Source organism: Apaloderma vittatum, unplaced genomic scaffold (genome assembly GCF_000703405.1).
Source record: "Apaloderma vittatum isolate BGI_N311 unplaced genomic scaffold, ASM70340v1 scaffold22370, whole genome shotgun sequence".
Classification (NCBI taxonomy): Eukaryota; Metazoa; Chordata; class Aves; order Trogoniformes; family Trogonidae; genus Apaloderma; species Apaloderma vittatum.
Genome location: NW_009695336.1, coordinates 2,906 through 25,598, shown reverse-complemented (window position 1 = coordinate 25,598; position 22,693 = coordinate 2,906). Strand labels below are relative to the sequence as shown.

Below are 22,693 nucleotides of genomic sequence, written 5' to 3'. Positions count from 1 at the left end.
CCCACTCTTAAGCCGTGAACAGACCCACGTTTTCCGGCCAGCATGCCCAGCTTGTTTGTCGTGGCTGTTGCACAGTTCCAGGCCCTGTTAGAGCTGTAGGCAGCCTTGCGACACACGGGGCACCTTCACGTCTTCTCTGCAGGCTGCCCAGATTTTACATCTCTGCTCTCAGATGTTCTTCTGTGATCCAGAGAAGCTTTTGCGTTTGGCTTTCCCAACAGAAAGCAGTTAGGGTGGTCCTCTGCAATGGTAACAGCCACAGCTCTGCTGATGCTCCAGGCTGATGGGGACATTGTATTAGGGAGGAAGACAGTTGTTCTGGAGGAGGCTTAGATAGGATATTAGGAAAAATTTATTTACGGAAAGAGTAGTCGAGCATTAGAACAGGCTGCCCAGGTAAGTGGTGGAGTCACTATCCTTGGAAGCGTTCAAAAAATATGTAGACATGGCACTTTGGGCCATGGGTTTAGTGTTCATGGTAGTGTTGGGTTGACAGCTGGACTTGATCTTAAAGGTCTTTTCCAACCTTAATGATTCTGTGGTTCTATGACAGAAGTGGAATGGGGAGCGGAGGCTTGGTGAGGACAACAGTTGGCTCGACTTCCTCTTCAAGCCCAGACAGCTGCTGCTGGGATCACCCGATCAGGAGCAGGTCTCCTGAAAGGGCTTTCTTTTTTCAGTTTTTCTGTTTTTGGAACCTGCTGGATGTGGTGGATTAACTTGGAGATAGGTGACTGCACAACAGGCTGGGTGATCCTATTTTTTCCTGTGGTTTGGCCTTCTGCCTTAAATAACCCTATCTGATGGATACATTTATTTATTCTAGCTGCCTGTGGCTGGTGTACTCATGTGTCAGGGTGTTCCAGTCGTGAGTTTGCTTGTCTGCTTCATGTCGCCACAAAACAATGAGTCTGTGTGTTCTTGAATCGGGAACCTTCTTCTATAATGCTGCATCTCTATTACTCCATGTTAAGCAATTGTTTTTCTTCTTTGGGGACTTACGGCTCTTAAGCACGTACTACCTGCACAGTAAAAGCCACTGGGCTTCAAAGGCAAAAGAACTCGTTCTGCTATCAGCACACGACTTTTATGAAACATTGTTTGTACAACAGTCAGTTTTACAGGATTAATTCAGCTGTTTCTTATTTATTTTTAAAATACCACATTGGTCTAGTCCTCCTTATAAACTTAATTTTAAAGATCACTGGAGGTAGAGCAAGAAGACTAGGAAAGATGATGCCTTACTATTAAGTCTGGAGACTCTCAAGTGCCAAATTTCAGTATGAAGTCATTTTAGCATCAAGTGAAAGACAGACGAGGGAAAAGAAGTGTTAATAATTGTAAAGGGCATGCTGCAGGCTCGCTCTAGTCTGCGTGCCAAAGCCTTAGATGGGATTTTGTGTGGGGAGGATACATCCCTTGGTCTCGGGAAGCTCCCAGGTACAGCTCTGTGTTGCAGCGTAACCCCTGAGCGTCCTCCAGGTGGCACAAAGCCCTGCCTTCATCCCATTCAGCTTTAAACTGAGGCACCTACTTTAACAGCTGCTTGGCCAAGGTTTTATTTTTCGCTCTTGCCTTTGGGGCCTGAGTTTGAAGCTAATGGGATCGCTCACAAATGCCACGTAGCTGAGTCATGGAAAATGAGCAGGAAGAGGGGGCTTAAGTGGATCACGTCTGCCCCCTCCCTTATTCCCTGAAGCCAGCACTGCTCTTTGGGAAGGTGTGACGGCCAAAGCACGGGCTGCTACTGCTCTGAGGCTGCTGCAGGGAGGGTGAAGAACTGGTCACCGTCATGTCTCCTGTCTCTGCTGTGCCAGGTATAGCTTGCCGAAGCCCAAGAGCAGGGCTGCTGGAATTGTTTCTCTGGTGCTAGTACTGTGTCACCTGCTCTAGCTTCATGTGTTTCTTCTAGAAATTAATTTTGTTTCTTCTAGAAATTAATTTATTACGTTAAATAGGTAAGACCTGTGAGACACGCGAAGCATAGAACTGTTTAACAGGTCTTCTGTGTCTTACACATTTATTAATGCTTGCTGGGCTCTTCTGTTTAACTATGGTGAGGAGGTTTCGCTGAACATGAAGGTGCTGCTGTGTGGAGTCGGGTTCATGGTTTTCCATGGATGAACTCGTATTTATATTGACATTCTGTAAGCTGTGGTCATAAGCTTTTTGTGAGCAGTTGTTTGCACGTAGGTGCTTTAGGCTCATGAGGCACTGAGATGATGATGCTTGCACATAGCGAGTGTTAGCCCTTCCTTTGGGTGGTGGCTGATGAGGTGAGCCTCTGTAGGAAGAGACTCATCCTCAACAGCCCTCCCTGGGGAGGAGGAAAGCTACTGAAGCTGCTTTTCCCACTCCTGTGATGAGCTCCTTTCAGCTGGAAATAGGCTTGGCAGCCGCACAACATGTAGATGTGAAAGGTCTTGTGATTCTGTAACAAGGTAGCTTGAAAATGCAAGGAGAAATACTGCTCAGTAAAGTTACAAAACTATAAAGAAAATGAACGTTTACTGGTTTGGGGATTTTTTTTTATTTTTTTTTCCTCCACCTTTACTAAAGAGGGGCTTGGTGTAGAGCTGCCACCTCCACGGCTGGCAGAGCTGCAACTCATGTCTGAGCAGGGCTGAAGGAGAGAAAGTCCCTCCTCTGCTGGTGCTTCTTCCTGCTCAAATCCAAGGGACAGGGTTATTAGTGTACAGGATATTAGTGTACAGAGGGACCAGACTTAATGTGCATTTTGGACCCCTCACCTGTCTTCCCTGGATGCTGCGTGGCTCCTGTGCAGAGGCAAGAGCCTGAACTTCTGCTGGACACCCCATGCCCTCCAGACCACAAACGCTTCTGGAAGGAGTTGGAGCACTGTCATGGGCAGGGACACAAAGGACCCTGTCATCTGTCTTGCTAAAGGGGCATTGGAGGACTTTAATTGTATTTAAGTTTTTCAGTGATACAGTTTATTCTAAACAGCTTCCTTTTGAACAGGTTGAAGCAATGAAGAGAGTACTAGGAAGTCTCAACCTCAATATAGTAGAGATGGTAGATGAAAATGCAACCTTGGATGGAGGAGACGTCTTATTTACAGGTATAATGGTAGTGAATTTGCTGTTTACATATTCTGACTGCCTCGAAGACTGCATGTTATCTGTCGTCTGTGTAATAAAATGTCAGTCGTGCTGTTTGTTAAATCAGTTGTTTACTAAATGTCACGAAGGTAGCTGAGATGAATTTTCAATGCAACTCTTGGTGCCCTTCCTAACGCCTGAATAAATGAAGTAGCAGTAGACACAGTACAAAGAGCAGAACTGTGCATACAAATTTTATTTTAGCTTGTAAAGTGCCAATAAGAAAAATGCTTTCAGTAGTCAACTGCCTGCAGTTGTTTTACATTTCGTATTACAAGCAGCTCTGTTCACCAGACTCGTTTTCGGGACTTGTAGAATCTTGATGCAGACAGTTGTCACTAGTTCAATAAATCAAATGCAAAAAATTGCATTTTTAGTTTAGGGAGAAGGTTATGGAGTTTCCTGCTAGATGTCATGTGCTAGACAGCTTATATGCATGGTTGACTTCAAAGATGAAGGTACCAACTGTGTGTTTTATGTCATTAAACCCATTAAGCATTTTCTCACGTCGGCTGTGCACACGCTTGCTCCCAGCCTGTGCTGAACGAGCCTGTTGATTTTGATCAGCATCACAGTAGACTGGCTGCTTGCCTTAGTTCATCAAGGGGACAGAAGGGTCTCAAAAGAGGCAGACTGGGAAGGGGAGGTCTTTCTAAGGCAGTTCAGATCCAGCACTGATTTCCTCTGGTGGCTGCAGACCTGCCTTGGAGACCGGAGGAAATCTCAGAGGGAGAGGGAAATGGTCAATCAGTGCTGTACTAATCCAGCCCAGCTGTTCCCTTTCCTGGCTCAGTGACCATTGCAGAGCTTTAGAAGAGGAAGCTATTGATGTTTCTGTTGAAATGTGTCTTCTGGAAAAAGATAATTGCTTTAAATCATCAGCTTGCAGTTGCAGGTTGTGTTCTTCTATGCCGAATTTTCAGTTTTACTACTCAATTTGAGGAAAGATAGAAAAATGAGATCCATGAAAGATTGCTTCAGAATGTGTCTAAAGCTGGCCTGCTTTTAAAATGTGTATGTTCTTACAAGGGAGCTGATGTGGTGATTTTTTTTTTTGATGGTTTAAAAAATGCTATATTTGTTTTACCCTTCATTTTTTCATTCCAGGCAGAGAATTTTTTGTGGGTCTTTCAAGGCGGACAAATCAACGTGGTGCAGAAATTCTGGCTGACACATTTAAGGTTTGTAGATTCATTCATGCTGCAGGAAATATAAGCTATCATCCACTGAACCAATTTTAAAAAATTATACCGGTCAAGACGTTTTTCATACTCAAGTGCTTTATTTAGGACTTATTTTAAAAATAATAATAAAAAAGCAAACAAAGAAAAGATACAAGTTACTGAAAAGTTTTGAGCACCCTGTAAAGTTACAGATGCTGAAGTTGGATCTGAAATGTGAGATCACTAAATCTCACTTAAATAAAAGTAACTTGGACAGTGGGAGGCTGTTATTATCTGGGAGTATGTCAGTACTCGTGTTCTTAATCTTGCGTATCAGCAACATGTTATTTCTGGTCCCTTGAGAGGTTTTATGTATATACAGTTTAATGCATTTTTTTACAGTTGCAACAGGAGTCATATTTGAAACATGTTCTCGATTTTAGTCCAGTGCACAAGGCAAGCTGGTCCGGAGGAGTGTGTTGTACTTAAACAGTTGACGCTGTGCCCTGAGATACGTTGATGCTGTTAATTTGCAGAGAGTAAAATTAATTATGGGATGTCTCAATATAATTATGGAACTAAGACAATTTAAAAACATTTATAGCAAACATTCTGTCTTCCCATACAGGATTATGCTGTCTCCACAGTCCCTGTTCACGATTCTTTGCATCTGAAGAGCTTTTGCAGCATGGCTGGACCAAACTTGATTGCTATTGGATCAAGTGAAGCTGCACAGAAAGCCCTCAAGGTAAAGCACATAAGAAAATTCTCAAACAACACACTTAGTTTTATTTTTTTGTTTATTACTAAGCTCTGCTCAAGGATGCTGGAATTTTAAAATCGGTATCAATCAGTGAAAGAGGAAATCAGGACGTCTGAGGGCCTCTTACATGTACAAATCATAAACAATGTTTGTATTAGGCAAGAAAAAGTGGTGTTGATTTAGCTTTAGATAACCTTTATAATCCATTTATCTCCTGATGATATTACTCACAGCTTTCTTGACTAAAAGGGTAGTAATTTGGTAGGGTGGAAGGAGATTATGTTGCCCGTAGTAAATACGGCTTTTGGAATTACCAGAGGGGAGGTAAAAGTTTTGGCATGAAGGAGAACAGGAGTGTGATCTCTGTGAAGGTGAGCTGTGTATGCGTTTTGCAGTGCGGACTCTCTGGATGGAATCAGCAAGTAACTCCAGCCGCAGGGACCAGGGTCCAGGACTTCTCATCCCTCTTTCCTTGATCACCTGGCTGCAAAGTCAAGTTCCTTCCTGGTCATGCTTTATCCTCTCGAGTCCCAGGAGGGTCTCATAACAGCAACGCTTCAGCAGAAAGAAGGGGGAGCAGTCTCACCCCAGCCTGGCCAATAGTTTGAGTCTCTGAACATTTTCTTTTAAAGTGGGAGGTGTGGGTTTGAGCACTCGGGCTAAGAGGCTTTGTGCATCTCAGTCTGTCTTTGCGGATAGACTTGCAAACCAGGGGTCTGTTGTGTAGCAGGTCACCGCTTTGCTACCACCATCATCATCAGTGCGAAACGTTTATTGCTGCTGTGGTTTGCGCTGGGCTCAGTACCTTTCCTGCCGGCTGGGTGTGTTCAGAGCAAATCTACCAAACTGAGCTTTTTTGGAGATACCGGCACAGAGACCCCTGATGCCATGAATCTCATCGCACATGTAGGCAGTCACTTAAGAGAGCAGTGTCTCTGCCCCTTCATGGTAGCACGGCTGCAGGCACTGATGCTTTGTAGCAGAAATTTTGGCTGGAGCACCAAAACAGCAAAGTGCAGCTGAGACTTTACCTGAAGTGAGGGTTGAGGAAGTTTGTTCATCTTAATAAATTAGGACCTATAATCCTACACGCTTTGGTTTGAGACACAGGTAAGCCAGGGTATGTCTGAAAGCATTACAGCTGAGTATCGTACGTATTTTTATCAGGAATTACCTTGAGAGGTTAAACCAAAATCTACTTTTCAGTGATAGCAACAAATCCTAAATTTTCAGTTGATGAAAATACTCATTCTTTTTGCCAATAAATAAGAACCTAAGTGCAGGCTTTGCTCTTTGGCATTGCAGAAGCCTCCTTGATGCAACATGATCGCTAACGCATGGCGGAAGCCAGCTGTGTGTCCCTTATAATAAACGAAGAGGGGTGGAGATAACTCTGCTGTACTAGCGAGAAAGCTCAGTGAAATCTGCTCAGTTTAAATGCAACTTATGCAGCCTGACTTGTGTCTCTTGACCTGATTCTAAAGCACGAATTATTTTTAAGAACAGCACTGCTGTCAGTGCCCAAGGCTACTGATCTGAATCTATGCCAGGCAGAACACTTACAACAGAAATAGGATGGAACTCTGAAATCAACATCCCCGGCCCCCAAAGGGCTTAGGAACCGATCCTGCTTGTCATGTACACCTACCTCCTCGGCTTCAGGAAGCTAGTGATATTTATTACTTTAAAACATCCTTAAATATTTGCAAGATGGAGGTTTGAGAGACTTCTTGTCCTTACTGTCATGCTGCAATATTTCACTGCACATCTGCTTCTCAGATCTTATACATTTTCCTCATGGGCATAATCCTAGGACTTTTCATTTCCCAGCAGCATCATTTATACTATCAGAACTTGGCAGTGCTGGATTATTTTTTTGTTTGTTTCTATTCTGTGTTGTGACAGCTCAAGATTTAAAATGTCTTGATTCCCAGCTGAGATAAAACCAACGTTTCAAATCTCAGAATCTCTCCTGATGGACATGGGTTGCATTATGGAGGCCAGGAAAGGGCAGTCCTGGCTGGCTTAGACTTGCAGCCTGGCACCAATTAAGGGAATAGGAGAGCAGCTTGATTGTTCTGCCTGAGCTTCAGGGAGCTCTTAAACAAGAGGATGGTCCATTGACTCCTCACATGGTTTGAAGTGGCTTTAAGTTTGCTCATTCACTTGAACAAGCTGTCAAAGTTACTCTCTTATTAGAAACCACTCTGTGAAGCCCCGCGAGCACATTCCAAGCTTATCACCTATATCTTCTGCCTGCGAAACTTAGGACAAATGGTTTTGGTCGCAAAGGTGTGATGTGATGTTCCTGGTGCTGTGGGATCGATTTTTAGTTTGGGATGGAAAGTGCCCTGCATCTTTTCCCTGTGGTATATGCACTATCCCAAATATTTAGGCTCAAACTTGAGATGTGTCATAAGCAGCAGCCTGATCAAGTTGCAGATATCCAGACAGCCCTACACTTGTGCAGAGTGTTTACAAACATGAGCAAAATTCAAGCACAATACTGGTTGCTCAGAGCTGCAATTTGAACTTGAGCCAGGACTAATCTGAGAAGTCGTCAGTTTGATTAAAGCCTTTTGCACAGCTCGGCTAATCGTGTTGCAGTGCATCAATTTAGCTATTGTAGCCAAAAATATTTTTTGGATAAGCTGATTAAATGTTGCTGGTAACTACCTCTCCAGTAAATAGCAGCAGCTTCAATCAAGGTTCAGGAAAAAGCAGGGACATTTTAAAAAGAAGGTGATAATTTAGAAGATAATCTCTCAGTCCTTCATTGCTGGTGGATATTTTTTAAAAAATGAATCAGTTATGTCCATTTCAAGTGTATCTCTCTGCACTGGGCGTTTAGCAGCACGTTTACATGTGTGTGGCAGGGCTCACACCCTGCCAGCTGAGGCTGAGGACTCTGGCCCTGCCCCAGCAAGTGTCTTTCTCCTACTCCCAAGCAAGCTGGCAGGTTCCGTCAGGCAGCCATGTCCCAGGCAGCAGCACAGGCAGCCAGCCAGAGCGCGTTTCTGTCTCGGAGTGTTGGATGCAACTCCACTCTCATCCTGGGGAGCCTCTAGTTGTTCCTCCAGAAGTCTAAATCTTTTCAGAGAAATTACTGAAAAACAAACAGGTAAAGTGTCCATCCTGGAAATGATTGGAGTTGGCAGTGCTTTTTATCACTATTTTTCTAACATTTGAGTTCTTGTTTTTTGACCTCAGTGATTTTTTAAATTTTTTTTTCATTTGTTCACTTGTCTACAAAGAAAAGAATTCCACTGGTAATCAGCTTCTTGCAGTCTTGTGGAAATGCAACTGCAAGAGGATCTTTGAGACTCTGATAGTCAGAATTAAAAGCTGCTCCCTGGATTTCACCAGATGAGCTAAGCTATAGCAGTGCTGTCAGCTGTTCCCCTCGTTACCCATCGCAGTCAGTGTGGCAGTACGGTCCCCTGAGCTTCTACTGAGTCATTTGTCCTACACAGCCCAGCATGCCACTGCTTTGTAGTGGGACTTGTTATTTTAAACCTCTCCATTGTTGTTGCCGTTTTTCGTGACTGGAAATGCAATCATACAAGCAAGATGATTAAGCTGCCTTTAAGCATCTCTGGTAGTTGAGTTTTCGTTCTGTGGCATGTCTTGTAAGGCAACAAGTGAACTGCTACATCATGCTGTGCTAACATTTTATGTTTAAAATAGGATTTATCTTCCAACTAACAACCTTGTTTGAAAGAGATATTTTTCCTGATTGTTCTTACTGGTGCAACTCGTGTATCCTTACAGTACTTTAAAAATAGAAAAAGAAATTGCATCTGGTGCTCACATATGGCACAGTGCAATTGATAAGGAGTTTAGTGCAGTGTGTGTAATTTAAAGTGCTGCGAGCGAGCCAGGAAATGAGTGCATGAAGTTTAGGATTATAGAGCACATGCTAGAAGCGGATAATAAATCAGAAATGACATTTTAACCATGAAATCCTCTTCAGGCTCTGGCAAGTATATTTATCTGGGCTGCAGCCGAGAAGTGGTACTCAAGGAAACTGAGTGAAAGACACTAACTGCAGGAAGTGCTGGGTTCTGTAGTGGCTTTCACATCTGAAACTTCCCTCTGTTGTCCTCAGAGTGCATTCAATTCCATCTTGTAGTTAAACCCATCCATAGTTGCGTACATGTCGTTCCATAGTTGAGCATTGACTGTGGCTGTTGAGTCACTAAAGCCTAGGATTATTTTTCTGTTCCCTCAGTGAGGCCAGGATTTCCTCCAAATATGTTACCTTTGGGCTCGGATCCTGCGCTGTGGGAGTCGCTGACCTTTACCGTGAGTGTGAATGAGGACGAATTTGGGCTGTGTCAGTGCCAGCCCCGGCGCAGGGAGGTGACAGGGCAGTGCTGCAGGCAAGCGCTCTGCACCATTTTTTCCACAACAAGGAGCACAGTCCTGGGGTCTTGCTGGGACAGCAGAGGAGCAGGAACTGGCCCAGGACATAATCCAGTTTGTGTTCCGGCAGCAAAGGCAAACGCTAGCAAGGTGGTGATGGGAGCGAGGTCACAGCATCTGTTATGCACTCCTTTCTGTACTCTCTTGCTTTATCCTAGATCCTGAAAAGCCACGTTTCTGTCCTGTGGCTGTTCGTGTTGGTGTGGAGCACAAATCCCATCAGCTTTCTGTGATGAGTAAAGACTTAGTGGTGCATGATGGTGAGCACAGTCCTTGGGTTAAGCAGTTTTGTCTATGGTAAAGCCATTCTCTGTCACCTTTGGATAACTCAGTAGCAATCCCAAAGGACGAGAGGGTTATGTGTGTTGTTCTCAGCTTTTCTCAGCTTTTCTCAGCTTTTCTCTCAGCTATTCCCTTGCAAGCAGTGTGTATTCTGTTTGTAGCAAGGGCCTGTTAATGAAGTTATTCTCTCACCTGTTGGTGAATAAGGTTATCATTTGGGTAGGCTCTGGTGTGGGGCACTCTCCAAAGGACAAGCCCCAGGGTCTCCCCATGGGACTGGTAGGGAAATTCTTGGTGTGAACCCACTGCTCTTGGGTAATGCTGGGTGTCTGGTGATTGCTGATGGATCGCAGAAGAGAGCAGAGGACCTGGAAGGAAGGCAGGAAACTTGGCAGCGTGGTGCCTAGGGGTGAGGGCTGCAGTGTGACGAGCACTCATCCCACCCTATGGCCTGAGCTTAAGCGCTGTGGCCAGCTGCATCTAGGGTATTCCTTCCGAGATCTGGGATAATGGAGTTTCACATGAAACATCTGGACTTCAGTTGGTTGTTTCAGAGGAACGGATGCTAATTACGGAGGCAGCATGGCAGGGGCAGATGTCAGGGCTGGGTGGCATTGCCCCACGGGGTGTGAGGTGGAGCAGGTAACGCAGCTGAGCTTGTAACCACTCGTGTTCCCTGGACAGACCTGCCCCAGCAGGACCTGGACCAGCGGTGACATCTGCGCTTCTGAGCTTGTCCTTGGTATCCCAGGCTCTGACATCATCAGTTGACGGGATTTCATTTTGGTCAGGAGTGTATTGGAATATGTACAGTGGTACAATACCATGACTTCAGCAAATACCTTTCTTTTTTTTTCCCCCCACTTTCGATAAAAGGTTGAACATGGTTGCTCTGCCCTTGTTCTTGACTCTCTCATTCACTGTTTTCTGTTGGAAGTGCAGCTGCTCATTCATCCTCTACATTATTCCCTGAAGGATGCTATTGCAAATGCAGCTGTTTTGACAGAGGTCAAGGGAGATTTATCGAAACCACATCTTAAGGATAAAAAAGAAAGGAGTCTCTTTTGGGCAACTAGGTCCTTGGTCTGCATCCAAAGCTATGATCTGAGCAGTGCTTTTAAAGACTTGGGTGCAAGGATTTGTTCTAGCGTTGGCAGTTGCCCCCATTCCTGTGATTAAATGCCTTTTGTTCTTATTCCATCTTGTGTAACTGAAGTCTCTGCAGTGTGCCAGCTTTAAAAATCCGAGTGCTGTTTTCATGTGAGAGCAGGGTTATAGTCCCTGCATAAAGCTTGAGGGGTTCCCAGCTCTGCTGCAGAAACACCTCCGGAACAGGCACCTGAGGGAAAACTTCATCTGTCTGGTGTTCTTAGAAAGCAGCCCGCCCCCCCAGTCAGCATGAAAAGGCTCAGCTAAATCTGCTCTTCCTATTCACCACATAGTGTCTGTCTTTCCTAACAATGCACAAGTTTGCATGATAATATTATCTCTTTTTCCTTAAGAATTCATCATTTGTGCCTCTGCTTATTCCCACATGAAGTCATAATCCTCTATTTACGGTATCACAATGGGTTGCTGTGGAAATGATTACTAATATTAATAACCCGAAGAGGATGACATCAGGTAGGGAATTAGAAGAAAGTGCAGATGAGCGCTGACTTTTCTGTAATGCAGCAACAAAAGGAGGTGAGTGAAATCCAGAGAACAATTGAAAACTTGACCCTTAAAAATAAAAATTAAAAAAAATGAGACCTGCTGCTCTCAGCATTATAGGTAGAAAAATCGGTCAATTTGTAAAATTCTATGCGCTTTTCCTTTAGCTCCTTCTGATTTTCCGTTACTTTATGAATTAGACATGTAGAGCACTTCAGAGGATGTGGGTCTTCACTGACGACCAGATGACCTGCTACTTTAAGTAGGCAACAAGTTGTGTTTTTCTTTTAATTAAAAGTTAGATGTAATAAACATACGGCACTTAACTGAGTCATTGCTGTTCAGCTTGCATATATGCAAAAGAATCTAGCCTTTTGAAAGGTACAGACTCAAAAGTATATATTTATAGAATAGAGACTGCTGTCTGTTGTTTAAGATTTTATTTTTTAAAGGGCAAGGCAAGTGTCTCTTTCAATACGTATTTGTCGTCCCCAGTTAGGCTGTGAGCCACAGGAGCTGGGTCAGAGGCTGACTGAGAAGATGGCATTTGACTTGCCTAAATGGGGACTTGTGTTTCTGTTTCTTTGCTTTTTTTTTTTTTTTCCTTTGACGGTTCTCTCCCTGGGTTCCTGTTCCAAAAGACAGGATGTTTGTCCTCTCGGCGTCTTGACCGGAAGCAACAATACACGTAAGCCGCTTCCTTTTCTCCTCCGCAGGTCGTGGTTTCCCTTTGCAGTGGTCCTCGGGCAGAGCTGGCAGGCAGGTCCAGCGTGGCTGTGACACAAGGTGGTTCAGCGGGGCAGAGCAGCACAGGTGTGCACGCCGACGGCACGTGGTCCCGGCACATCTGCTGTGATGCAAAGGTGTCCTGTGCCAGGAAAAGCCAAAGAGCAGGGTGGGAGAGGTTGCTTCAAGAACTCTGTCTTCTGGAAAACATGACTGAGAGGGTGCAGCAGGGAGGAGAAGTCCAAAGCCCAGCTGCTGGGAGCATGGGTGGTGGGTAGAAATGGAAGTAACGCTCTGGCTGTGTATGGCCTAAGAAACTTGGTGGGCGTTGACTGTGGCAGACTGGGGCGTTGCTGATTTCAAATAGATCTCAAATGCATTTTGCCTCTGTAGGGGTCTGTGCTATCCTGTATCTCTAGCAGACTTTTTGGAACCTGACAAGAAGCCTTAGATCACTCTCCTGTGATTTGTGCTGCTCGAAGTGGCTGTCTTGTCCCCTTCCTACTGACTCTACCCTGCTGTCGTCTCTCCTGCCTGTCTGCATTTCAAAGGTGACGCTCCTGATAGGTCTTGACATTTGAGCAAGATCCATGGCTTTTCCAGCTCTGCTCTTCTGTCCCCTCTGGTCAGCCTGGCGAGCTGTTTGTGGTCCCTGGTGGTACTGCTTCATTTCAAGGAAATTCGAGCAGCATGGTTTGTGTGACAGGCTGAGTCCCTGCACCCAGGCGAGTTGCCCTGTGGCACAGCTAGCCAGCCCCACTCTGTCCTGTGCTTCCTGGTGTTGAACCCTCAGGCTGCTACTTTGTCTCTCAAGTGCCAGTTTTTTCTCCAAATATGAAGAAATGAGGAAGGAACTTAATAGGGACAGGGCAATAAAACAATGAATGAAATTCACTGTAGATAAGTGTAAAATGATTTGCAGCAGGGACAGGGAGAGGGAGTGACAGTGTGATGAAATAATGTGCTCTGACAGATTGTTTCCACAGAAATAAGATTCTGGGCTTGTTGAAATTGCCAGCTCAGCTGAAAACCGAACGGAGAACATAGTTATGCCACTGATTAAAGCCGTGGTGCATCTGCATGTTGGCTGTTATCTGCACTTTGCCTGCATGGTCCCTTCATTCCTAGAAAAAAGGTAGACTAGGACTGGAAGGATTTGGAAAAGTACAATAAGGAGGGACAGATACCTGCACCAGGTTGCCTAAGAAGACAAACTAAGCAAGCTATGACTATAAACTGAAAAAGAGACAACTGAGATGGGGATCATAGGTGCCAATAATATCAGGAATGTTGTGGAAAAGGCAACGGGGGATCAAATGTTCGCTGTCTCTTCCAGTGCAAGTTCGCAGGATGTGTCTGAACTCTGAAGCTACCTTGGTACAGGTTCACAGGTGAACTAGTCAGACTCCTGGGGCAGTGCTGGAGGTGGTATCACTCTATATGACAACCGATGAGTTGAGGTTCCCAGGAGCTGCCCACGAAATCTCAGTTGCCTCCAGCCTCTGTTTAAGGATTCGGAAATGAGATATCATCACCTCTCACGTGGGACTGGAGACCACCATCACGCAGCACTAAAAAAGAAGCGATTGCACTTCCTGCAGCCATTAAAAAATTGCAGGTTTGGTAATCAGCATTATTTTGCTGGTTAACAGGCAATAATTCCTCTTTCTCAGTCCTCCCTCCAGGTGGCAGCGTACTGGCTGGGAGCCTGTCCTCATCTGCCTTAGTTGTGTAAGGGCCTAAGTGTGGTGCTGTTCCCAGGCAAGTGATCCATCCTCCAAGCAGAAGAGAAGCGCGCTGTCCTTCCAAACTCCCAGCCAGCCTGGGCATGTGGCTGCATTTTGCTGAGCTGTTCTCGTCAGCGTTAGTTGCCTTGTACCAGAAAAAACCCCAAACACTTTCATCATTGTAGGCAAAATCTTGATGCAACTTAATCTCTTCTCACAACTTTCAATCTCTTGGATTAAAATACCTCAACTTGCTCTGTACCCCAGGCCAAATGTTACTTAAGCATCCGTGTCAAAAAGGCCAAACTTTAATGTGCTTAGAAAGAAGGAAAAGAGATGGAGCGGAAGAAATCTTAGATAGTTCCAAGCGAATAGTTTTCTTTTAAGAATACAGTGACTTGAAGGATTTAGGAAAGGGTATCTGAAATCTGATGAGGGAATGATCCTGTGGCTGTAGGGTTACATGCATTTGACTTGGGCTTAGGTTTGATTTTTCTTCTAAGTGTCGGGGGCCAGAGGAGCAGGGGCTAATCGAAACAAAAATCAGAATGAAAAGCTGCATTTCTGCTTCCCTGTCAACATGACACGGGCATTTTTAAGTGCAACGTTCATTGCGCTGTTAGCAAGAGGAACATTGGCTGTACGTTTGCTTTTGCTTGTGGGGTGTTGGAGACACGAAGGCGTGTTGCAGGTGTAGTGGGTTCACTCGCTGTCTGTCCCGCAGCAATCTGGGTGTGAGTAGGTCCCGGATGGCAGCAGGGCTCAGACTGGGGCTGCCCACGAGGAGGAGGAAAATTTGTAGCTAGGCTTGGCGTATTTTAAAAGCGCATGCAGTCATCTTAACTCTGTCAGTGATAATAGGCCCGAAATGCATACGCGTTTTTCCTTCACGCATAATGCTGCTTCGTATTTAGGATTATTTAGCTTATCCATTACCTCAGTTGTCTGAGGACACACTGTAAAAAGCTATAGAAAAGGCATTTTAGGCTATGGGAATGACTTCAGCGTAAGGAAAGCATGACTAAGGGCTGAGAGAATGTGCAACGAGAATTACCCTCTTCAGGCTGAAGAAAATTCCCAGAAAAACTAGGCATGCGGGAAATGCCTCGCTGCTTAACGGAGCTGGACATACAATGTGTGTGGGCAGAAAGCCAGCCATCCACAAACACATTGTGCGAGCGCTATAGTCTTTGTAAACTTGCCATTTTCCAAAGAGAAGTGTATTTTTGGGGTTTATCAGATAGAAAATACAACCAAAGAACCTAGATTTTATCTCTTTCTCTGCCTTGGAGTCCTATCTGGCCGGGCACGTGTGCTCACTGGCTTTACATAATGCAAATATAGAAAACCCCAGAGGTCTTTAAACAGCCTGATTGTGTCGTATCAGTGCATTTCTGCTCCATCCAGCGGCTCCCTATGGGGCAGGTTTGGGGGGTTACTGCCTGGGCACACGCTCAAGAAAGTGATTTTTGGCATTTTTCCTCAACACGCAGTCATAGCTGCAACAGTAACGAAAGCTTGCAAATGGGATTTCCTTCTTAAGAGCCAAGGAAGAGAGTAATCTTGTATTGTCAAACCTTCGGTTTCTAATAGACACTTACTTACGGCATTGTTCGAGCCAGCCGAGATCCCATTCCCGCTGTCACAACTATGCACTCAAACTCCCATGCTGCTTCATCTCATTTTCCCAATCATTTTTTCTTATTTGTTTTTGACTTAAAAAGCACCAGAGTGGTGGCTGAATTAATCTTGAAAACAATCCACTTAACGCGCCCTTGCGATCATCTGCCAGGCTCCTGGAGGCTGGTTCCTGAGGCGCTGCCACTTGTTCTTCGCTTCTGCTTGCCACTGCTGTTTGCAGGAGCGAATGAGTGGGAGACATGTCTGTGCTCCTCTGCTGAAGAATTCGTTTGTAATTTCATATGGAGATGCTTCACAGTGATGATTCACAATGTATTTCTGATAAATGAGATGTTCCCACAGAAAACCTTCGGTATTGGGATTCGGTTTCCAACGAAGACAAGAAAAAGCACAACCGTGTGGGGGCTGAGTGAAAGCAGGGCATGGTGGCTTTTCCTCTGCTGATACTTGTATTTTAGTGCAGGTTTAAAAAACATGTTTCCTCAGCCAAGACTTAAAAATACTATGTAGGGAAGAAAAGAGAAGCAGGTAGAGGATGAGTCTGCTGGCTGTGGTTACCTGGCAGAAGAGTTGCTTTGGCTGTGGGCTGCTAGATGTCTGCAACATCAAGGAAAGCGTAATAAAATGCATCTTGGCAACGTCACAGAAATAAAATTATAAATAGGGAAGTCAACCATGCTAAGTACAGTAGTGAAAACACATCCGGTGAAGTAAAGGTGCAAGGATTTTTCCCCAGAAAAACGCATTAACCTTTTATGGAGGTAGATGTGACTTTGGGAACTCAGGAGAGTTTCATAACTTCAGAAGGAACAAGAAATGACAATCTGATAACGCTTCCTCAAGAATGCGTGGCATTCTTCGTTGTGAGCTTCATGTTCTCTGCGGGATGTGGATGACTCAGGCTACAAGATGAAAAATACATCCAGACCTATAAATGATTTACTGTAGGCGTGTGCAAGTGTGAATTGCTTTGTTGCTTCCCAATATGTTGTAGATCCTCCTTATAATTTAGTTCTATAAAGTGGGGGTTTTTTATGAATGAGAAGTAGTAAAAATGAATGACTTTGCAAATAATTTAACACTAAACTGTGCCTAAAATGAAAGTCTGCTCTCTGCTGTGCCATGTATGTGTCTGTAGGATTTCCCTCAGAAGGGAATTTAGTTGAAAAATTAATGGAATAGCTAACGGTTTATTTTTAAGATTAATATCAGTATGACTATCCTTTAAGCTGGAAAAAAGTGCCTTTTCTTTCTCTTTGCATGTTTGCAATGTATGTGGGAACACAAGGGGGCTAGGAGAGAAACTGGAACACTTGCATTTGCTTAGGCTTTGAGTAGGACCAAAGTTTTTTACTCTGAGCTTTGTTCACTTCTGTGTTATTCTCTGTCTCTGTCAGGTTGAAGCCAATGTAAAGCTGGAGTGGTACAATGGGGAGTTGGGTATCCCGTCTCCAGGCTTTTCCCATCTTTGTTGAAAATTGAGCCTGATCCAAAACATGGGATCTCAGGCTTCTCATGGGCAGAGAGTCTCCCTCTGAAATTCCAGCCAGGATCCAAATTTCTGTATGAACCCTATATTTATAAGTTAAACCTCTGAAAGCCACCAGCTCTGCTGTTTGGAGGAGGTTATTGTGTTGTCCCCTTGGGAATGAGGATCAGCGCAGACGTGCCTTCTCGCTCCCCAGCCCAGGTGCTTAGCGAAGAGTAATTGCTTGGAAAGCAGAAAGAAGGTCCTTGAAAAGAACTAAGATTTGGCTGATACCCAGGCTGGGAACTGTTCCTGTCCTGTTTGTGTGAATTCACTCTCATTTTATAAATATTGAATGACGGATGCTTTTTTTGAAGGTGCTGAACATCTATAGTTTCCATCAATGTTAGGAGTAGTTTTGCATACCCAGTGTGTGTTCCTTGAGGAAAAGAACCCGTGGAGGATGCTTACTGAGTGCCCTGCTTAGTCCTGCTTCTTGCAGGAACCTTTCCACAAAAGTTTTCTACTGCTCGTTTCAGCCAGGGTTAGTAGATTCTTTCCTGAAAGGCAGAGATGACAAGACATCTCCTTCCTTGCGGCGTAGCGAAATGGCCCTTGGCTGACTTGGCAGTCACGATTCGCTATTTTTTGGAAGGCTCTGACCTTCCATTTGTGGCTGCTGATGTGTTTGGTCTAAATAGCTGTGCTTTGTGTCTCCTGGCAGACCATGCAACAGATGAGTGACCACCGCTACGACAAGCTGACGGTGCCCGATGATGCTGCAGCAAATTGCATTTACTTAAACATTCCCAGCAAAGGCCACGTCCTGCTGCACCGAGCCCCCGAGGAGTACCCGGAGAGTGCAAAGGTGAGAGCTGTGCTGAGGTTCTGGGGAGACCCCCAGCATCCCGGCCTTGCCATGGAGTCTGTTGGAATTGAAATGGGGAGCTTTCCAGAACGGGCCGTTTTATGCCATCGTGGAAATAGCAGGTGGTGAAAGGTGGGAGGCCTGGGCTATGTTCTCCTCTCCACCACTGCTTTAATTACTTGGTCTCTTGTGGCCTCGGTGCTGCTTCTGCATAACTGGATGCAGCAGCAGTTCCCCTCACTGCAGCGGTGATGTGGGTGAATCCCAGAGCCAGGAGGCCACGTGCGCTGTAGATGTTAACGTCAGTTACAAATGACAAGATGGCTTAGTACCCGCCGATCGAGCCATTCCTGTTCATCCTATAAACACTTAGAGAAAAAGGAAAATAGAGAGGCATGAAGTGTAATGGTTTCCGTTCCGTTTTCTTTCCTGAACAGGTATTTGAAAAACTGAAGGACCACATGCTGATCCCAATAGCCAACACAGAACTGGAGAAAGTAGATGGGTCACTCACCTGTTGCTCTGTGCTTATTAACAAAACTTCAGAATTATGAGTTTACAGAGTTCCCTCCCTTGTAACTGGCAATAATGTTACACACAAGGTAGACGAATCTGTATCCACACTTTTATTGTTTTTATTGACAATCTACTGTACCACTGTGCTACTAACCCTTGTTTACAGATTTTTTGCTTTTGTGTATTTTTTATTATGTCCTTGCAGATGGCATTTAAGATGGATGTACGGTTTGTAGGGGGGCACATAACTCTGAAGTGTGTTAGTCCCATGGGCTAGCAGACGACAATTATAACGGCTAACCCCTAGCTCTAGTGATTTAACATACTTGTGTGAAAATTTTATGAAAACCAACTAATTCTCAACATTTCAAGCACCTCTGTTGTCTTTACACTGTTCCATTTTCTTGTCTTTTTTCTCTGGCTTCCTTGCTCTGCAACTTTTTTTTTCTTCCTAGATCCTCTTTACTTTCAATGATGCAAGATATCAGGGAGGACTGAAGAAAACTCAGTGTGCTCATGAACTTGGTATCTTGTGTGGTAGGGAAGCTGGAACAGTGGGCAATGGCGTGTGCTCGCTGTCTCAGCCATATCGCGTTGCTTCTGGGCAGAGTTGGGGCTACCATCAGTTTCAGACACTGGGTAGCAACTTCAGAAGAAGTTTCCCCTGACAGGGAGCGTTCAAGGGCAATGTCTGTCTGGGAAACTTGAATAACAAAAAGAGAGTAGTGCAGCCACACGACACAGGTCCTGCAAATTAAGGTCTCAGTTTGCTGCTAATGCCCTGACTTTCAGTTTGGTGAGAATGGAGGAGGAGTTTTTAAAAAGGCCAGATCCCAAGGAGCACCTAGACCACAAAAATGAAAGACTAAAATGCTTTTGGAAAAGTCAAACCTAGAAAAGTAATCTAAAATTTGGGGGTAATTCGCTTTGTTTGCTTTTATTTATTTCTGTCTCTCCTTTCTGTTTTCTGCTGTTTTGGAGGCCACTTACTAGCAAAATTCAAAAGAAAAGGGTGATAGAAGGAGTTGAAGGACAGCTATTCCTGGATTATGCTTATGAGTAAGAGAAGCTATTTTTTCCTGAAAGATTGGCATTTGTACTTTATCTGCCCTTGGGGCAGTTTTCCTTGGAACAATAACCATCTTTTTTTTTAAATTGCATGAATATTTAGAGTGGTATTCAGTTAAAACAAATATATTTTTTGTAGCAAATTCCACAACATGTTTACCCTCTGAGTCATGCTTTTTTTTCACCACAGTAAAGTGAAGCATACCCAATTGTATTCACATGCTTGTTAAATCACTTGTAAACTGAGGATGGAGAAATTCCCAAACAGAGGCAGTAGCGGAAGCTCTCCAGAGACTGACAAATCGTCTGAACATGTTGTCAGCTTCCTGGACATCTCCTCCACCTTTCCTGAACCACTTGTGGCGTGTTGCTGAGGTACAGTAGGAAGCGAGCAGGTGGGGCTCAGGCCCTGTGTTCTGCAGGAGAGCAAGCAGTAGTGACCAGGTGCACATCTGGATATCTGTTGGAAACCTGCGCGCTTTTTTGTGCTGTCACGAGGGAGGAAACTTGCACTCCGGTCTGTAGGTATTCCTTAGTGTACCTCTCACTTTGTCTCAGTGGCTAATGAGGACAAAACCTCCACATCTGATGCTTTGTGAGCACGCTGTACGTTGTGATAACGTGAGGTATTATGAGGGACAGAGCAATGACAAGTGAATATGTGAGAAGAGAGCATGTCCTAGAGGAAGTCTTTAGCCAGTCAAGCAGTAAATGCTGTTTTTATGGCTGCGTGCTGTCCCAAAGGGTTCTCCTAACACCCCCTACATCTCCTCCATTCCCATGTGCCATCATTTAAGCGTGACCCAGGTGATCAGGCTCTATGGATGTAAACATTGCAGCAAGGAATCTCTTTTTTCTACCTTCCCTTTTTAAATATCTGATAAAGCATCTTGCATTTGAAAATGACTTGACATGAAACAAAGGTTTCGTGCCAAAAAGTGCCTCTGCAGCATTTAACTGTGACCTTCTAGAGGCGGGCTGTGTTCTGTTACAAACCTGTGCAGCCATGGGAGCTGTCGTACAGAGCTGGAACAGGATCCCCCCAACCTGTCCATGTACCTCCTGGGGCCATGTCCTTCAGCCCCTCTTCCCTCCCCTTGCTTGGGAGCCAGAGCATCCAGCTGCACCGGGACAGTGTTAGGCTGTAGGATTTCTGTTCACTCTATCTCAGACTTTCTGATGTGTTGTGGTTTGTCTTTTTTTTTTTTTCTTCCACCTTCTCTCACCTTTCACTTCTCTTTCCCTCAGACTCTCATTTCTAGTTTATGGGATGATGAGCACTTTTCTTTTTTTCTCTTTTAACCCCAAATGATTTTGCCTTCTGTTGCCTCAGTCCTCCTGCTTGAGTGGACTACTCTAATCTCCCTCCCTCCTTGAGTAGGTGGCAGGAGGGAGGAGAAGCTGAGAGGTCCACTTAGGCTCTGAGTGACTTCTTTTGAGCTGGGAGGATGACTGTCAACAGGAGCTGTAGATCCAGAGAGTGACAAGGGTGTCTCCTCTTCTTTAGGATTATTCCAGAAAAGAGAAACATTTGTGGTGGACACTGTTGGTGTCTTGTGTCCCTGCAAGCAACAGAATAGGTGACAGTGAATTTCTGGGGTTCCCCAAGGGAGGGAGAAGAGGGAGTTGGGATCTCGGAGCTGAGAAATATCTGCATTGACAGAGAGGTTGGTCTTTCACCTGTTGCCATGTAGATGTCCTTGGCTTCAAAGCCGCATCGTGCTATACAGGAAGAGCAAGGCAGCGCCTGAGGGACCTGAATTCCCTCTAGTGATGATTTCAAGTTTCATTCAATCTGTCTAACTTCAGGCACAGAATTTAGGTGCTCTAAATCACACCTGCTTTCTCTCTGTTGATCTCGGTAGGTATCATAGCCTTCTAACATACACCTTCTGAATTACAGCTTAGCCTGATGCCAGAAGTTACCTAAGCTGGTTAGTGGGATTGCCCTCACCTCCCCACTTTCAGCATTACTCTTTGTTCTTGCAGTATAAAGCAAACACAGTAAAGGCTCTTCAGTCTGTGCATTCACAGTATGGTACTAAGAACTAAAATCATGCCAAATGCTTCTTGTTCTTGCTGTTTGCTATTTTATCTGTTGCCCAAATGAAGAATTCAGTTGTGAGGACATTTCTGCTGTGATACATATGCATCTAATGGGCATCCTGTACATCTTGTCACCAGAACATTTCCCAGATGCCTGATACAAATCATCGTCCTTGATTAATATAAATAATAAAATCCCAAACCAAAAAAGGAGATGAGACACTGAACACTGTTGGTTGCCCGCATAAAGCACTTGATAACAACTGTCAAACTACATGACATGGCAGGACAGTGCGGAAGTTCTTGTGGTTAATCGCTCAGCAATGGGGCTTGAATTACTCATCAAAGGGCTTTTTTTTCCCTTTGAGCAATCAGTTTAGTTCAGCTCAAATGAAAGAGCTGCAATGCACATTATATTATCCTTCACAATGTTACCTTTGCGAAGAGTTTAGGGAGAACTGTGATATGTGGGTTCCTGTCTTCATCAGAATGTGAATACAGTGTCTCTCTCTGTGAAAATGTGAATGCATTCTGTACCTTACAAGATAAACTTGAATTCTTCCATTTCTGCGTTTTTTTCTTTTCCATGCTAATATACTCCTTTCTGGTCTTAAATAGATGCCACTGTATGAAGCTGTGCTCTGATTCTTTGTGTGATTTCCATGTGGTAGGTACGGAGCTCATAGACAACACTATGTCCAGTTTTAAAAACAAGAAGTCAGTGCACAGAATGCTGTTTGTTCACAGTACATTGGGGGTGAAATATGGAGAAGAAAAAAGAGCTTTTGATGTCACTCAGCTTCTTATGCATTATATCAATGAAGTCAGAGACAAATTACTTTGATAGAAAACATCAACATTCACATGGAGCCATTTGGGAAACATTATTTACTATTTAAGATTCACTGGTTTTGCTTTTATCAATAAGGAAGCTGAAAAGATAAGAGTGCTTAAAGAATGGTATTTGTTAAGAGATTGTGAACAAACTGTCGTTGGACTTCATGTACTTTTCAGAAAGGTTTGAACTGGATGTATGATGTAACTTGTATAGAGTTGCATGTGAATTGTGTTAGTCACTGTTTTACATTGTATTGTTCTGCAGTGCACAAATATGACTACTGAACACACAAGTGTTGCATTTCATTAAACTTAAAATCTAGTTGCAGTATATAGTTCCCCACTTTTTGTGCCAAAAACATCAATACATTCCATAATCTGTTCTAAT

At 44.3% G+C, this 22,693-nt stretch overlaps 1 protein-coding gene across 1 annotated transcript; it reads left to right on the top strand.

Moving 5' to 3' along the window:
* The first annotated feature begins 2,986 nt into the window (after nt 1-2,986).
* On the top strand, nt 2,987-18,862 carry DDAH1 (dimethylarginine dimethylaminohydrolase 1). Its single transcript, XM_009871081.1, has 5 exons — nt 2,987-3,082; nt 4,230-4,303; nt 4,914-5,033; nt 17,695-17,838; nt 18,276-18,862. The coding sequence occupies exons 1-5, from the start codon at nt 2,992-2,994 to the stop codon at nt 18,390-18,392; spliced, it is 546 nt and encodes a 181-aa protein (XP_009869383.1). The 5' UTR covers nt 2,987-2,991; the 3' UTR covers nt 18,393-18,862.
* The last annotated feature ends 3,831 nt before the right edge of the window (nt 18,863-22,693 follow it).

Bases quoted from the DNA above. Each gene is read 5' to 3' on its own strand.
- DDAH1 (XM_009871081.1), top strand. From the start codon at position 2,992: ATGAAGAGAGTACTAGGAAGTCTCAACCTCAATATAGTAGAGATGGTA. The intron at 3,083-4,229 runs GTATAATGGTAG...TTTTCATTCCAG, and splicing joins AGGAGACGTCTTATTTACAG to GCAGAGAATTTTTTGTGGGT. The intron at 5,034-17,694 runs GTAAAGCACATA...GTCTCCTGGCAG, and splicing joins CTGCACAGAAAGCCCTCAAG to ACCATGCAACAGATGAGTGA.